General features: G+C 40.9%; 1 protein-coding gene across 3 annotated transcripts in view; it reads right to left on the bottom strand.

Moving 5' to 3' along the window:
- The window catches only part of PARD3B (par-3 family cell polarity regulator beta), a 1,417,836-nt gene that overhangs the window by 594,060 nt on the left and 804,966 nt on the right, over positions 1–18,810 (bottom strand). For all 3 annotated transcript variants that reach the window (XM_006889111.1, XM_006889110.1, XM_006889109.1), the window contains 2 exons: positions 6,950–7,120; positions 935–1,067 (listed from right to left, as the gene is read on the bottom strand). In XM_006889111.1, the coding sequence (XP_006889173.1) occupies positions 935–1,067; positions 6,950–7,120 (304 nt within the window). The remainder of the gene's footprint in view (positions 1–934; positions 1,068–6,949; positions 7,121–18,810) is intronic.

The raw sequence follows: 18,810 nt of genomic DNA, 5'->3' as shown, positions 1-18,810 counted from the left end.
ACAATGAATGAATGAAAATCCAAAATTTCTGTAAATGTTCATTAAGATTAATAAAATAAAATTAAAAAAAAGTTAAGTGACACTGAGGTACTCTTCATGTGTTAACAATTTTTTAAAAGCTGTACTGTATACACAGTACACTTCCATTCTAATAGAACACACATACACACACACACATTTACATAAGGAGACTCTTTGAAAGAAACACATACAAATGCTATTGATTAGTATATTTGATAGAGAGAATTATGGTGATATTAAATTTTCTTTTTTATTGCTTTTCTTTACATTTTCTATGATGAATATGTATTACTTTTCCAATATATATATACACTTTAAAAGTTATTAAAAAAGAGATGAAGGGAGACAAAACCATCTTCTCGATGATATGAAGTAAGCTCTCTGACAATCCAGCTAAAAGCAGCCAGGCTATGCACACCTAGAGCTCTGCTAGAGATTCAGTCCACACCAGAAAACAGGGCAGGGTCTGTGCAGCCGGGAAAAACAAAGCACACTCTCAGCTTCGTGTCATGGTCTCAATTCACGGTATTCGCCACGCTCTTACCAAAGTCAAGTCTAAATCTTGGAATCATGTTATAACCACTTTATGGCTTAATGCACTTAGTTCAAATGTAATAGTTTTCTACCTTTGGTGATTCTAATAGCAAAAGAGCTTCAAAAATACTCATGTGTTGCCATTTTTTGCTTCTCTCATCAAGGTTTGTTTTCTACGTAAGCCTCCATGTTCGGGGCAGCAAGTGCAGCTGTTGTCTGAGCTGGGGGCACGGCCAGGAATCTGATTTCCAACTTCTGAGTCAGCTCTCCCACCTCACTCTCAATGTTCATGACTCAGAGTAACTCAGTCTGCACTCGGTCTAATCCACTCCTGTTTCCTTGCTCTTTCTGCAGTGGAGAGACATGGGGAGACTCTTACCTTTCCATTTGTCTTGCGGACTGTAACGACCAAGAGGATGCGGTGTGCTATTCTCATTTCTCCTAGAGCTGGTTACAGGATTTGGAGAGGTCTCTAAGCCTGGCTTGCAAAATGCCCCACACTCTGCAGGGTCCTATGGAATGAGAAGAGAAATTACCCTGATGTCTTAAATGTTGTCTCACTTGGTCAACTGAAACACAGCTACACCACGAGACACTTAGGGATCATTTTTCCAGAGTCTACTGCACATAAGGACTCATTTTTTTTTTTAATCAAAATGGCACTGTCCATTGAAACATCTTTGAATGAAAAATGTCAAATGCTGACAACGTGGTGCTAAGGATTTGGAGTGCTGATAGCTAACACAAAGAGGATTAACATTATTCTTATTCTTTCCCCACTTACAAGTGTCTTCTCTCACACTCCCTCCCATCTGGGAGTACAGCTTGTGGCAGTGTCAACTCAAGAATACACTTAATGCCGAGGGGCTTCTCTGCCAACCAGCTGGTTCTTCTCACTTTATTTCTCCCTTTACAACTGAGTTCATGTGCTCTTAGACAAGTCAAGATTCGTCAGAACTCATGCACGTTGGCCTTGCAATTCCATGAGGGGACACCCCACCCCCCCTATAGACAGTGGATCTTCTGCCCAGAAGCTCTACCAAACTGCTGCGTGACATTACCAGACAGTGGCTCTCTCGCGAGCTTTTTTGTATCTCCATATTCCCCACGCCTATTTTGCTTTTGACTGTCTGCAAACAAATTCACAGTTTCACTGAAAACTGCTGTATCTAGAGTAACGTCCCTCAAAGCCATGTTCAACAGGCGTTAACGTGGGAACAGAAGCAAATCCATTCTAGCTCTTTTTTTTTTTTCAAGAGGACGAAGGCTCAGAAAACTGCTTCGTGCTCTTTCTTGTCTCATTTGTCTCCTGAACTGATTTCATGGAAGAAAGTAATAATTTGGAAGACATCTCACAGTTGCTCCCTTAATCCCTTTGTGACAAGATGATGCCACAAACCAAAAAGCTACTGTGATCCCTCAACCGTTTCCCTCTGGAGAAAAGCTCCCGAGTCACTTAATGTCTTGGATTCTTGCTCCTCTTGTGTTTCAAAAACTCAGTGTCCTGCTAGTTAAACTGAATGCTGAAAACATTTGATTTACGCATTCTTAATAATGAAGACATCTGCAGTGGCCACGCATCCTTCTGGGTTGGGTCCAGGCTTAGGACACACTCCCCACACCCATGGCCTCTGCTCCACTGGAGCCAAGCAAACCTTGGTAGGGAGGCAGCTGCCCTTGAATGAAATCCTGAGCTCTTGTGCGGGGGAGAAGCTGAACTGCCTTTGCATGGTCACATGCTTTGAATTAACAACAACAACAACAACATTATTTTATTTTGCTTTCCCAGCTCTTTGATAAATGACACACTCAATATCCCAACAACTGATCAGTAAGCAGCCTAATTAAAGTATTCAGCCTGTAAAATAGAGCTGTCAGGGAGCCCTCCATTAGTGTCCCAGCCAATAAAAAATATAATGGATTTTCAAACATATTCTGCTTCCCCAGGAGTTAGCTGCACAGGGAGGGAATCGCTTTGGGGAGGGGAGGAAAGCAAAACAAAAAAATAAATAAAAAATAAACCAAAAACAAAGCAGGTCATAACCCATTTTTTTAATACCTAGTCTCTAGGCTCAAATGGAATTAGAATTGAACCTCAGACTTTTCCTTTGAAAAAAAAACACAACCCAAAAGTGTTTCTGTTTAAAATGATTTTGATTCAATCAAGGGCTCATTATGTATTCTTCATGAGGTTCTCATCAAAACTGTTTACCTTCCTTGTACAGCTGGGTAATGTGGAAGGGGGAACAGCCCAGTAACTATATATTTTTACTTTTCTTAAGTAGCTCCTTCAATTTTTCATATCAATATAATAACATTCAAGCGACCATTTTGACATTTTCGCCAAACTGAGCTAACTGATTTGCCTGCCTGTATGAGCAGTGTTGAGATGTTTTCTAGGTTACAAGTGCTTTTGTTATTAGACCTGGGGGGGCTGGCTCTTCCACAGGAGAATACACCCAAAACATGAGCACACAACATATGCTTTGAAAACAAGGAAACACAGATTTACAAGATCAAATAGCTGTGGTTCTTCCCCCCCAATGTAATAAAGCTAAGCTGTATCTTTATAAGGGGTAAAGAAAATGCTCTTTAATCATCACTGGTACTACAGAGATTCCCCACAGCTGAGAGTCAAGTGTCTGTTCAGCCCCCACGGAAAGCATGTAAATATTAGGAAAACTCAAAAGGGATCTTGTTTAAATGTCCTCATAAAAATTGCCCTTTGCCCTATTTCGTATTCCTGATTGATCCCCTTGCGAAGTGCACTAATAAGACACTTTTGAGGATAGACAAAGAACTGAAAGTTTAGTACTTCCTTCTAATGAAATGCTTGTCAACCTATTACAGGATGGGAGGACTGAAACTGAACCACTGACAGTCAAGACGAATGCAAAGAATAAATGGCTCCGAGAGATGAGCCAATGTACCTAATACCTATCCACTGCTTCTAACTCACTGCCTCCGAGCTGGAATCAATACACTGCTGACCCTCCATCAGGTTTCTGGAGCTGTAGCAACATGGGATGAGATTGTCCATTCTTCTTCTGAGGAGGTGCTGGTGGATTCAAACTACCAGGAAGTCCTTTGGGTTAACTACTCAGCTCCCTATGGACTATACAGCCAAACTCCAATCCCTAGTTAGACAGACAGATTTAGGGAAAGAGGCAAAATGAATCAGGGTGAGAAAGGGGACAGCTAATTCTTTTAAGAATCATATATTTACACATATTAAATATTATAGATAATGATCATTTATATATGTTATTGTTGTTATGTGTCATCAAGTAGACTATGACGCATAGCGACCGTATAAATAACAGCTCTGAACCCTTCCCTATCCTGAGCCAGTCTCACTGATTCTAATACATCTAATTCCATTGCTCCAGTTATCTTGTCAATCCATCTCATCCGGGCTCTTCCTCTCCTGTGTTATCCCTCCACTCTTCCAAGCATGATGCCCTCCAAGGACTGGTTCCTCCGGGTCATGTGTTCAAAGTAGTGAGATGAAGCTTCAAAATCCTAGCCTCCAAGGAGCAACTTAATTTCACTCTCTCCAAGACAGGCCTATTTATTCTCCTGTCAGTGCTCAATACTCTATTCCAGTCCCACAACTCAAAGGCATCAGTTTGTCTGTCATCCTTAGTCATTGTCTAGCTCTCTGCTGCATAGCAAGTAATTGCTAAGACCATGGCCTGATCAGGGGCACCTTAGTCTCCAGACTGACATCACTGCTCTTAAGCATTTGGGAAAGATCTCTGACAGCAGACTTTCCCAGTGCAATTCTTTTGATTTGCTGACTGCTGGCCAAGAGTGTTGAGATATATAGATATATAGAAATAATTTCTTTTGCTATCTGCATGAGTATTATACTCTACAGCAGTGGGTTCTATCAACTGTAGCATTTCCTTTTAACTGAGATATTTCTGTTTGAAGAAATCTTAAGGGAGATCCAATAGTGAGATACATAAAAAGGGTGTCTCAGGGGTTTGTAGGTTATCTTTCATATTGCAATCCTCAGGATGGGTTCTGGAGTCCCTGGACTCTATAGTAAGAACTAAATTACACTAAACCGCAGCAAATTCTCTCATGATAAGGTGAAATTGATAAAGACTTTATAGCTGTGTGCACAAGTAAGATCCATTAAATATTCATGGAAGGCACTCTGTCACTTAAGCAGAAGCAAATGTTGAAACCTACATGTGTTCATTATATATAGGCTCCAGTAATTGGCCAATTTACATTTATTTAACATCTACAAGGTGATGTACAGAAGACTATAAGTGTACAGTTACTCCTTCCAATAACTGTTAAAAGGAATGTGGAGTTCCTAACTCCTTCACTTCCCTCTCTTCGATGAAGTATGTCTCACATACAACTTTTCCCCCTAACCCCTGCATTTTTATTGGTATGCATATAATTATTCATATACATTGAGTTTCATTCATATACATAGTGTGTTTCTGCAATTTTTAATAATACATTTAATAGATATTTATTGTCTAATGTATGCTGAAAAATCAAGAAATGTTAAGAGATAAAATAGGTGGTAATTTATATCATCAATAAACATTGAATGTGGTTACATTACTAGGAAACAGCAAACCTGAAATCTGAACCCAATCAATCCAAACTCAAACGTCCCTGAGGTGCAAATGTTTTCTATGTTCTGCAGCTAACTAGAAAGGCTGCAAGGCTGAGCCCAGCCACAGGTGCCCTGAAAGAAAGGCCTGGCTATGTCTTCTGACACACAGAGAGTCACACTGAATTGGAACTAACTCTCCTCCTACTGGTTAACATGAAACTCCAGAATCCAAGCTTCTAAGCATCTGCACTTTTGTTTAACTTAATACTTTCCCTTTTAAATTTTTAAGTTGAATTTAATATTAAACCTAATATTGTGCATTAGTGGCTTTTCCCACTGTATTGTATTTGAACTTTACATAAAGTTTCACTATGCAAATACTACTTGTTCTTTGAGAATATTCTGATATGATATGTAATTTGCTGAATTTTTTAACTTACTGCCATCAGTTTTTTTCTCCTTGCCTTCTCTAAAAACAGATTTTAGGAAAAATTTTATGATTATCCTATTTACATAAGGTAAAATTTTAAGTAAAATTCTGTATTTATTATTTGGATATAAATGAGTTCTTGTTGTGTGAGGTGTCGTCAAGCCGAGTACGACTCATAACAATCCTATGAACAAAAGATCTAAACCCTGCTCTATCCTGCGCCATCCTCATACTTCCTGATACTGAAGAGCCCACTGCAGCCGTCATCACATCAACCCACCTGGTTGAGGGTCTTCCTTTCTTCCGTTGATCAATATTTAGGAATATTTTATGCTTATCTTTTTGTGTCATTGAAACAGTCCTTAAAATTGTAAATTTCTGTAAGTAACCATGACAAAAGATTTCCAAAATAAGATTCCCATTTACTTAATAACATGAAGCGAGTAGCTTGCTTAATGGATCAAGTTTAAATGAGTTAAGTGCCAGATCCATATTATCTGTGTGCAGACTATGGGATGAATCAGAGAGCTGACTGCATCATAATGTTCTTCATGTTAAACTTTGACACAAACCTGATTAAGAATTTACTAAGGTTTGGACACTGTTAGTATATCAACCAAATGCGATACAAGGATGATTATGAGCACATCCAGGTTTTAGGAATTTCTATGTGGAAAAGCAAATACTAGAGGAAATAGTGTATTGTTGTTAAGTACTGTCAAGTCACAGGGGACTCACAGCGACCCTATAAATGAAAGACCTGGACACCTGCATAACTTTCGTCCTTTCTCCAGATTCATAGGGTTTCCAGAGGCAAACTATTACGGAAGTGGATGCCACTCTTGCTTTCAAGCTTGTTTTAATCGGAGAACTCCACCAAACACTGTCCACCATGAGTAACCATTCTTGCATTTGACACATCAGTGTCACAGTGTTCAGTTTCACAGCAACCATGAGTTACCTCTCTGTACAGCAAGTGGACAGACCAGGCCTATACTACCTAGATGAATGTTTCACCAAAAACAATCAAAGACAGGCCTAAGGGCCGCGGATTAGAGTCACCCACCTTTGACTTAGAAGCATCACTTTCCGCCCACTTAGTCCACCTGACCTCTCTCTATGCTGTTGTTGTTGTTAAGTGCCGTCCTGTTGTAGGCAACTCATATAGGAAATATTAGACTTGATAAAATACTTTATATGCACAATTTAAATTTCCATATACTTAAAAACCACCTGTTTCCTACATTGATCCACTCAATTCCATCTGAAGCCTATTTTCTCAATTGTGGAGTTGATATGAGTCTAGCTTTACCATTACTGATGAAGTTTGCATGATATCCATTTGGACACTGTGCTGAGGGAAGTAGGATTTACATCACCTCTACGGGTCTCTCTGGCCGCCTCAGAATCACCAGCTGGATCATCCCCCGGATGTTTCCTTCCATGGACATCGATCGCCTCAGTGTTTCCATAGCTTCATGGTTGGACTTTCCCAAAAGAGATTCCCCATTGACTGCAATCAGCTGGTCATTCATTCGCAGACGGCCATCCTAAAACAGAGGAAAGGAAAGCAATATGAAACAGAGGGGAAAGCATGATGACGACTTGTGATTGTTTCAAAGATGTGTTCAAGTTTTAAATGGAAAAGGGAAGGGTGGGAGGGAAACAACCTTCTGTTAATAAGACTGATTCCACATCAGAAGAGATGGTTCTGGACCTTATCAAGCAGTCACAAATACTAACCATAATGAATTGCACAAAAGTGCTTCTGAGAAATCTTACGAGTCCTAAGTTGCAATAATTGAAACATTTGGATAATGCCTCCTGCCCAAGTCTGTGGCAACTGGGCTAATTTAACCTGATTTGGACCATTTGTTCTGGCAAAAACCGTATGGCTGAATTAAGGGAAAAATATTTACAAACAAAATTTCCTGTCTAAATCTCTTCAGCTTGTTGTTGTTGTTGATTATCATAGAATCGGTGTTGAGCACGACACACAGTGACCCCATGAATAAAAGGCCTGAAGCCTTTCTATAACTATTGTTGTTTCTCAAAGTTCATAGAGTGTCTAGTAGTATGTTGTTTAGGAAGTGGATGCCACTCCTGCTTCCAAACCTGTCATAAACTGGGAATTCCACCAAACATTGTCCACCAAGGGTAACCATTATACCATTTGACACCCCAATGGCACAAGGTTCAGCATCACAGCAACCCCAGGTTACCTCAATGCAGCATATTGACAGAAGAATGCTATACATAGAAGAATGTTCCTCCAAAATATAGTAACAACAACTGATGTTTAAATACAAAGGCCTTACTGACTCTAAACTAGAGGCTTAGATAAAATAATAGTCAATGTGCTTAACTGGAGCATGGTTGGCAGTAGCAATGTGTCTCCTAGACATAGTCGCCAGCTCTACTCAACGAGATTAGGGGGCTATCATTTCTGTTACACAAGCATATTTTCTTAGTCTGTGGGGAAGCAGAGAGAAGCATGTGAAGGTCAAATGTGCTATGATGGTTTCTGCTATAAACATATGACAAAGGGGATTTTTAGTGGGACCTTCTGGTGAGCATCTTTGGGAAAGAACACCTCCATTACAAAGCAGAAGGAACCTGGCATCTCAGAGCTGGACAGCACTCTAAATCACTTCTATCAGAAGATCATCTTCAGCCGAGACATCTCACAATTCAGAGTCTACAGCAGTAGCTAACAATCTGGGATTTCAAGTTCTTCCTTTCCTCACCAAGCAGCCTGGGAGGACAGATGCTTAAAAATGTTAATAGTCAGATTGAGTACATGCCATGTCCTGGACCCATTTTATGCAAAGGTCAAAAATTCTTGCTGTGAGATACAGAAGGCAGCAGGATTGCTATGATACTGCCGCCATTAGTAATTCCTTCAACAGAAATAATAGTGGACATGTATAATAATTTATCTTTCCTAAAACTTTTCTGTAAACCAGCGGCAGTGATTCTCAATAAAAATGCCCAGCTAGCAGAGAGCATGTGTTAACTTGCATAATACAAATAAGAAAGCAGTTGTCATGTACCGTTGGGTCGGAACTGACTCACAGCTGACACTCCAGTGGATTGTCAGAGGCAGTAAATCACGTACCTCTCTTTCTCCTGTAGAACAGGTGGTGGATTTGAACTGTGTGCTTTAGGCAGAATACTAAATGATCCAGGAAGTATTAAAAGAAGATGGAAGGAATATACTGAGTCACTGTATCAAAAAGAACTGGAAGACACAGAAGAATTTCATGAAACAACATATGAGCAAGAGCCTATGGAAGGTCAAGCTGCTTTGAAAGAAACAGCAAAAAATAAGGCCCCAGGAATAGATGGTATACCAATTGACATATTTCAGCTAACAGATGCTGCCCTGGACATGCTCACCAAGTTGTGCCAAGAAATATGGAGAATAACCACCTGGCCAGCTGAATTAAGATCTGTATTTGTTCCCATCCCAAGGAAGGGTGACCCAACTGAGTGTGTAAACTATAGAACAGTATCATTAATTTCACATGCAAGCAAGATTCTACTGAAGATTATCCAAAATCAACAGGAACAACCCATCAGCAGAGAACTGCCAGAAGTCCAGGTTAGGTTTAGAAGGGGTCGTGGTACTAGGGATATTGTAGCTAATGTTAGATGGATCTTAGCTGAAAGCAGGTAATACCAAAGGAATGTCTATCTGTGTTTCATTGACTATGCAAAGGCATTTGACTGTGTGGATCATAATAAACTGTGGCTGACTCTGAGAAGAATGGGAATACCAGAACACTTGATTGTGCTAACGAGAAACCTATACTTGGACCAGGAGGCAGTTGTCAGAACAGAGCAAAGAAACACTGCATGGTTCAAAACTGGGAAAGGCGTGTGCCAGGGATGTGTCCCGTCTCCATACCTTTTCAAATGCAGAGCAGATTATTCGGGAGGCTGGGCTCTATGAGGAGGAATATGGGGTCAAGATTGCTGGAAGATCTATCAACAGTCTGTGATATGCAGATGATACAACCCTGCTTACTGAAACTGAGGAGGACCTGAAGTACTTGCTGCAGAGGGTCAAGGACTGCAGCCTTCAATATGGATTGAGGCTCAATGTCAAGAAGACAAAGATTCTCACCACTGGGCCAATTGGCAGCATCAGGATGGATGGTGAAGAGATTGAGATTGTTTACAGCTTCAGTTTGCCTGGCTCCACAGTCAACACTCTCAGCACCAGCAGCCAGGAAATTAGAAGACGTACTGCCATGGGAAAGTCTGCTGTTAGGGACCTCTCCAAAGTACTGAAGAGCAATGGTGTCTCTTTGGAGACTAAGGTGAATCTGATAGAGGACATGGTCTTTGCTATCACTTGTTATTCATCAGAGAGTTGGACAATGACTAAGAAGGAGAGAAGGAGAATTGATGCCTGTGAGCTGTGGTGCTGGAGAAGAGTATTGAGGGTACCATGTACAAACGGATTCATCCTGGAAAGGGCTAAACCAGGCTGCTCCTTGGAGGCAAGGATTCTAAGGCTCCGTCTAACATACTTTGGACATGTTGTAAGGAGGGACAGGTCTCTGGAGAGGGACATCATGCTTGGTAGGGTGGAGGGACAGCGCAGAAGGGCAATGCCCCCATGAGGTGGATTGATTCAGTGACTGGGGTAATCGGGATGGGTGTATCTGAGATGGTGTGATTGGCACAGGACAAAGCAGAGTTTAGGGCTGTTGTACATAGGGTTGCTATGAGTCGCAAGTGACTCAATGGCACATGACAACAACAACAAACAACCTTTGGATTGGCAGTGGTATTCAATATCACGAAGCCATAAGAGCTCCTCCAGGCCGGTGATAAAATGGTACATAATTTGCCTGAGGTTAAAAAGGCAAACTCAAGCTTGAACTCACTGTCAACAGAACAGTTCTGACTCCCAGCGACCATCCATTGGGTTTCCAAGGCTACAAATGGCAGGGCAAGAAGATGTCATGACTCTCCCAAAGAATGGCTCATAGATTTGGACCAGTGGAGATGCTCAGCTTTTGGGTTACTAGTGCAGTTCGCTACTGACTACACCTGATTTCACTAATTCAGGCCATGGGTTTCTCAGTCACCTCTATGCATCTGAGAGCTGGACAATGAATAAGGATGACACAATTAAAACTAATGCCTTGGAACAATGGCGTTGGAGATGAGTGCTTAATATGTCATGAGTTACCAAAAGAACAAACTATATATCCTGGAAAAGGTGCTGCCACTGAGCCCCCTAGAAGCAATGATGATGAAGCTTTGTCTCATATATTTTTGGGCACGTTTCTAAGGGAGGTTATTCCTCGGAGAGGAGCATCCTGCTCGGAGAGGAGGAGGGTCAGCAAAGGAGAGGAAGACCCTTAACCTGGTGACCTGACACAGTGACTATGGCAATGAGCTTGAGCATCAAAGATTGTGAGGATGGCACAAGATAGGATAGCGGTCAGATCCATGGTTCTTGGGATCTCTATGAGTTGTACTCTACTGAATGGCACCTAACAGCAACAACAACAACAACAATATCTGATTTAGATTTGAGTTTTCTATATCTAGACTTTTGGTGTTCCTATTTTAATTCCCTAGTTTTGAGACGCTAATAGGAAAAGAAAATATTACATGTTTTTGTAGTTAGAAGTATCTGGAATCTATGTTCAAATTAACAGAATGGGGTAGGGAGGGACTTTCCTTAGAAATGAGAAAACCAGACATACCAGTGAACAATAGAAGCCAAGCACATAGCTTTGGGAGAGAAAGCCTGTGGACAAGTTGATAAACTCTGACTAATGCAGTAGCAGATGGTCAGAGGAAGTTCCTGTGCTGACAGCAGGGGAGGAAAGAGTGGCGAAAGGCGCCCTAGAGCCCCTGTGAGGACCCACTGCATATGCCGAAGGCAGGAGAGGGTGTTCTCTACACGGACTGCAGAGGCAAAACAAAGGAGCACATGCCTTCTTGGTGAAGAAATTGAGATGGTGTAGTAACGGTCTCAATATGGAGGAGCGTAAAATCCAAGATGCAAATGTTTAAGTGGAAAGCCTTGACAGAGCTTAATATCCCCTCCCTTCCTCTTATTTTCCCATTTCACTTAACCTTTACCCTAATTCGGAGCAAGTCTGGAAATGAGATTTACTGGAAAGGCCAACAAGGGGAAAAAAAAAATCTCTTCATTTCTGTTATCTAATTTTGAGTGAGGTCACATGAAGAATAAGATTAAGGCTACATGAAGAGGAGTAAAACAAAAACAGCCTTAATGGTTTAGTGAAATGAGATACAACTCAAGAGATTATTCCATTCTATTTTGGTAAATAATGGAAAGAGAGCTGCCGGGCGGAATCTTGAGGAGGAGCGGAGGAGGGCCACTAGAAACCTTTTCAGGATGAATGCGGAGAGATGTGTGCCTGTTAACAAGGGGAAGAATCAGAAGATTTGGCTCATGATCCTAGCATTGTTAACAGGAAATGAGATCTGGTGTTCAGATTGGGAGAGGTTTAGTCTGGACAGGATACTTCAACCTCTATAATAGGAAGAAGAATGATAAAGATTGAAAGTTGATAGGTACTGCTAGAGGTAGAGGGCACGAAATGTGAGCATAATCCCACTTGCTAACCTCCCATGTATCTTTTGTCTGAGGTATGGGGCAAGGTCAACAGAGGGAGGAAGTAGATGAGAGATAAGAGATGTGAGAAATTTTTTTTTATAAAAAAGAATCTCCTTCAGACAGTAACCCCAAACTTTTCTTTTCAGCTACATTCTAAGTCTCAAGCATACTAGCATTACATGTTTGCTACATCCAAGTTTTAAACAAACAAACAAAAAAAGGCAGACTGGGTCACCTCAGGGCAGCTAGAATTTTTCTAGAAGACATTCATATTCATCACAGGTGTCACCAGAGAACTGTGGGCATGATAAAAATCCACACTCTCCTTTTCAGGCTTGGCTAGTCTGTTGCTACTGGAGTGCACTTTTCTTTCTAAGATAAATGATGGGTAATTTCATTAATGGTGATGCCAGTAAGCCCATGTCCTAACATTTAGAATATAATCATAGACTTTAGAGCTGGGAGGGTCCTCAGAGGTCATCTTTTCCAACCTCTTCTGTTTACAGATGAAAAATAAGGCTCAGAGAAATTAAGAGGATGAGAAGCCATTTATCGAACACCGATTAGTCGAAGGCACTTCCACATACATTAGGGCTTGCCCAGCTAGTTAAGGTCAGAGCTGGAATAGAAGAACCCAGGTCCTGGCTCCCTCAGTATTCCCTCTTCACAAAGCCATTCTGTCTTCCACACAAGTGACAATGAGTAATCTTTAAAGAGATAATGCTTCAAGGGGGGTAAAATGCTTTAAAAAATCAAATAGGATAATATGCCACTAAATGTTTCCTAGAAGTGATCTCGCATCAAAGACAAATGTTAGACGATGACAGTACTATGAGTTTGCAAAGCAAGAGAGTGAAGTGGTGGATGGGAAACTGTCTCTGTCCATAGCTACCTACAAACCTGCATATCCCTGTGCAGGACACTTGGAAATGAGACTGAGTCAAGGAAGAACTCGTCAGCCAAATTCATCAACTATCCCCCAAATTTGCTTGTATTCTTTTTATTTAAGAATCATTGTGACCAAGAGTAGCCTTTCATGATTTTATGCTTTTATACTCAGTTCAACCTAATACTTATTCATGAAAATACTAATTCCCATAAACGAATTTTACATAATAAATTCAACAACCCAGGGATGCTACTCTGTAATTCTAGAGTGCTTGCTTCATTAAAATCTTGGGCCATGTTTCAGTTTGTTAGGGAAAAACAAACAAACAACAACAAAATAAAAAGAACCATTTTCTTCCTAACTTATTCCATTTAGACCCCTATACACAGACTCCAGTTTAAGCTCCCCACCTCTAAACTCTCCATTGCAAATGACTATAGCTGTTATTGTTGTTGTTAAATGCTGTCAAGATGACTTTGACTTCAACAACTATGTACAACAAAATGAACCTCTTCCAGATCCTGCGCCTTCCTGAAGTAAAGGTGTCAGCCTATTGCATTACACCTCCTCCTCATTGTCTGTCATATTTTCCAAGCACTAACAACAATGTCCTTGTTCAAGGGCTGGCCCCCTCCTGATAACAGGCCCACAATATGTGAGATGAAGTCTCGCCATCTTTGCTTTCAAAAATATTCTGGATTTAACAAAGCCGGGGGAAAAGGTCAATTGCCAAAAAAGGATGATTTGTTTTTTAAGTAGGCTGTCTGTGATTTTTTAAAATTAATTTTAATGAACATTTACAGAGATTTTGTATTTCCATTCATTCATTGTTGTACTTTTCTCCCCGCCCACGCCCCCACACCCAGTTTGCTTTTCTCTTTGAAAAGTAAAATTCCTTCATTGGTATACAATTCCCCCCACCCCGGCCCCGCCCAGAGTATACTCCACTCTGTAACCTTGATTCCGGACTCTTATGATAACCATAATACCTTATAATATATTGCTTTTGAACTGTTTTTTAGAGAGGAGAATGAGGAACTATAGTCAGTAACACCTTCCAAGCACTTAAGAACAAATAAAGTATCCTCCATTTCTCAAATGTTTTTATGTTTCACAAGCCCTAACCTGATTTCAAAGCTTGTGAGCTTTGAACCAGTCAAATAAAATTATATAATAATTGTATAATATAAGTGAAAAATACTGTATAAGATCATTATTATAAAAACAGATAACTAGTAAATGTGTATGGATATTCAGAGAGGCAAGGGGAGGTGGAGGGGGGCTGAGGGTAAGGAGAGGGCAAATCACGGTGCCACAGAGTTAGGTTGGGGGACTTAGGGGATAAAAAAAGAAAACAAAATATATGAATGAAACAATATAAACAAATTACTGTATGCAAACTAATGGGGGGGAAAAAAGAAAGATCATTCCTGCTCTGATGAAAAGATTTTAAATGAATGCTTTCATTTCTCAAAGCAGTCCTATAACTCAAAGGACATGGTCTCAGGTGGTTGAGTCTACCTCAGGGGAGAAAGAGGGACAACCGAGTTTCATGTGATTGACAGCCACGGGAACCCACCTGAAGATCAGCTATAAGTCGATTCCAACTTTACGGCAATGAGTTGAGTGAAATCTTTTAAGAGGTGAAAAATAGAGGTCCAGAGAATTAAGAGACTTGTTCCAGGCAGACACAAAAGATACTGCCATGACCAAGTCAGCTTACCTCTGATGCCCATTTATGTTTTGTTACTTCTGAAATGAGAGAACTAGAGATGATGAAAAATACTATACTTACTTAAAAAAAAAATGGACAGAAACAAAACCCACTGCTTTGAAGTTGATTCCAGGTTATAAAGGCACTTAGAGGACACGACAGGCTAAACTGTTTCACAGCATTTCCTAGACTGGAAATCTTTACAGATGTAAAGGGTCACATCCTTCTCCCAAGCAGTTGAGTTTGGACTCACAACCTTCCTGTTCACATCTGGCCACTTTACCGGGGATTCTTGCATGCTTATTAATAAGAATAAAATTTTCCTATTGTGTGAAGTCATTTGATTAGACCCTTTATTTAGGCTGAACAACTTACTACTCACAACCCCCTTTGCTGTTGCAGGTAGATGCTGTCAAGTGGACCCAGACTCGCGGAAGTCTAGATACAATAGGAGGAAATACTGTCTTATCTTCAACATCTTCAGAATCGCTGCTGGGTTGGAGACCATGGTGGCAGCTACCTTGTCGTTGAGGATCTTCCTAGTTGTCTCTTGTCCTCTACTTTACCATGCAGTATATCTTCCTCCAGGAGCTGGCCCTTCCTGAGAACACGTCCAAAGTATGTGGGCTAAAGTCTTACCATCGTCACTTTGAAAAAGCATTCTAACTGCACTTCTCCAAAAGTTGTTGTTGTTGTTAAGTTCCGTCAAGTTGCAGGCGACTCATAGCGACCCTATGAAGGAGAGTCCTCGACGCTTGGGTGCCTTTCATCCTCTCTCCAGGTTCATAGGGTTTCCAGAGGCAAGCTATTATGGAAGTCGATGCCACTCCTCCTTCTACACTTGTTTGATTGGGGAGCTCCACCCCACTCTCAGTCCGCATTGGGTAGCCAACCATTAACACATTTGACATATCCATGTCACAGTGTCCAGCCTCACAGCAACCACAAGTGACCGAGGGATGGCAACTTGTACACCAGGGCTATACGACCTGGAGGAATGTCTGAACAAAAACAATGAAAGACTGGCCTGAGGGCTGTGAACTAAAAGTCACCCACCTTTGTCTTGGTCACATCGTTTTCTCTTCACTGGGCCAGCTGATCTCTCTCTCTCTCTGTTGATGTTATTGTTGTATTGTTGTTAAGTGCCGTTGAGTTGCAGGCCACTCACAGCGACTCCAAAATAGGTGTGTTTATTTTTTTGGTAGTTCAGGATACAGTCAACAGTTTTCAAGTTTTCATCAACATAACAACATAACAATCCAAAGGCCTCCTCTTTGAAGAAGACTGAATTATTCTTCAGTCTTTCATTCACTGTTAGACTTTTTCATGTATTTGAAGTGATGGAAAACATCATGGCTTAAGCCAGATGCACCTTAGGTCAATAAAGTGACATTTTACTCTTGATCACCTTAGAGTGATTCCTGGAAGCAGGTTTACCCAGTGCAATCCATCATTTGATTTTGGGGAAGATGGGTGTAGTATGTGGAGCCAAGTCAAAGGAAATTAATGATAACTTTACTCTCCTATTGGGCATTAATAACTCAATTTTCTAAAATAAGAAATTGATGTCCAGGGAAGCAAATGAAATGTTGCATAGTGTTTCTACAGGCAGATTTGAACTATTTTTTCATTATTCTGGAGTCCATGCTATGAGCTACTCTGCTAGTGATTATTTACCTTTACTGGAATCTTCTACCTCTTTAGAAATCTAATAAAGCTCTTAAAAAAAATACTGACACCAGGGGTTTTCCAGAGTTGCACAATTAGGGGAGGTGGTAGGTAACTGTTATTGTGAGGAGAGACCATGCACATGACACTTTTGTAAATGAAATTGTGTCTCCCCCTTGAATATGTATCAATTTCACTAAGCCATGATTCTCAGTAAATGTAATTATCCTATGCATTGTAAGTATAGAACATATTGAGTGGCTAACCAAAAGGTCAGATGTTCCAATCCAAGTGCCACTTTTTGAAAGAAAGATGAACAGTCTCCTTCTGTAAAGGTTTATAGCTTCAGAAGCCCATGCAACGACTCCATGAGTTGTCACTGGCTCTTGGGCAATGAGTTTGTATTCTTTGGTTGATGATACTAATGGGCAGGATTGAGTCAGCCACTCTTCATGATGTGACCTGAGATGTGATCAGCCAATCACTTATAAATAGATTAAGGTAGGATGCAAGTCCTTAATTAGGTTACAACCTAATTTTGATGTGAAATTATGATGAAAGAGGTATGGCTTAAAACATATTTTATCATAGAAGAGAGAAAAGAAGAGGTAAGGAGAGAGATGAAAGCTCAGTGCTACCAACAGAAGACTGAGGAAGCAATAAGCCCTGTGCACAAAGATCCCTGTGCTGTGACGTTCTTGGGCAAAAGGGAAGGCCAAGATACAAGCAGATCTTTAAGGGAAGACAGACCTGCAGATACTAACGGAAACAAGGGCCTTCCTTCAGAGCCCAGGAGTAACTTTCTCAAGAGCTGGCACCTGAATTAGGATTTCTAGCCTCCTAAACTGGGGTTGATGTGTTCTGCTGAGTAGGAACAGACCCATAACTGCCCTCCAGTGGGTTATCAGAGGCAGTTGATTGCACAGGAGGAGACGGCCCATTCTTCCCCTGCAGAACAGCTGGTAGATTTGAACCATGTATGTGCCTTTAGGATTTTAGTGCAGCTTCTTAACCACTAGGCTACCAGAGCTCCTTATCTAAACTGTACTAAACTTACCTGTTAGAGCTATCTACTGTGGAATCTCTATTAGAGCAACACTAGATCACCAGGACAGAAGCTTAGTCCAACCTTCGGACTCCATCGCCACAGGGAATTCAATAGTATAGACTACCCTACTACCCAACCCGCGCCCCACAGACAAAGCTATGAAAACCCAAAAAATGCCGTTGTTGTTGTGTGCTGTTGAGTCAGAACCAAACCATACTGACCCTCCTGTGGACTATCAGATGCAGTAAATAACTCGGGAGAAGATTTCCCATCCTTCTCCTGGAAAAGTACGGCCTGTAACACATTTTATCTTAAGCCTCAGCAAATATCCTCTGGAGGGCAAAATGGATCAAGATTGAGAGCTACTCATTTACGCACATTTGTATACTTTTGTAGGTATCGTGGTCACTCTGAAGCATACCCAGGATTTGTCTTAGGGCCCAGTGACTGTGCAATTTAACCCTTATTGTTCAATAATGCCTGGGTCCTCTCTCTGCCATGATTATTAGTGGCACTGAACAATTTATCCCACTTCTCTGGGGCAATTATTTGCAAGGTCTGTTTACTTGTAAAGCCCTAATGAATACATAGGAAGAAGCGGCAAAGTCAAGGCAAAGAGCGAGCCTTTGTGGAACCCGAGACAAGTACAAGGGGGTGAATGAGTTTTCCCAAGGGTAGCTGGCTGTGGCCCAAGTCTAGTCCCCATTTGGCCAGGGTGTTGAGAGGATTAATCATGGCCAGATGTTGGCTCCTGCCTCTGCATGTTTCTAACGGGGCCCTGAGCAAGGCCTCCCGGGATACTCTCAATACATACAGTGTAAACTCAAAAGCCTGGTTCAAGACTGTGGAAAATTTGCCTGGAATCGGTAGAGCTTGGGCAGAATGGCATCTGATGGAGGGAGGAGACTGTCTTCATCAAATCTTTTTCAAGGCTCAAAGTCATTCCATTACATTCCATTACTCTGTTTACCTACCACATTTTGGTGAAATAAATGAATAAAAACAATAACTAACCTAGCCTGAAAAGGACTTTTACATTCCAGTTGAAATAATTTCACTTAAAAACAGTAGGAAAGAAAGATTAAATCGAGATTTTAATATAAAACCTTTAACACAAAGGTGGTGAAAAGGATATTGGTAAGATTGGAATCAAACAAGTTCTTGTCTTGAAGATCATTTCCCCCTCATTATAGATTCTAACATAATCTGAACCCACACTTGTCTCAAAATTCTCCTCCTTCTGCCTCCAGTGTCACTTGGATTCCTATTCACCACAATGAAAGGCTCCAACATCTCAGCATCCACGAT

This window comes from Elephantulus edwardii, unplaced genomic scaffold, assembly GCF_000299155.1.
Source record: "Elephantulus edwardii isolate Elephantulus edwardi_28Jun2011 unplaced genomic scaffold, EleEdw1.0 scaffold00075, whole genome shotgun sequence".
NCBI classification, from domain to species: domain Eukaryota; kingdom Metazoa; phylum Chordata; class Mammalia; order Macroscelidea; family Macroscelididae; genus Elephantulus; species Elephantulus edwardii.
This window is presented reverse-complemented; position numbering and strand designations above follow the sequence as displayed.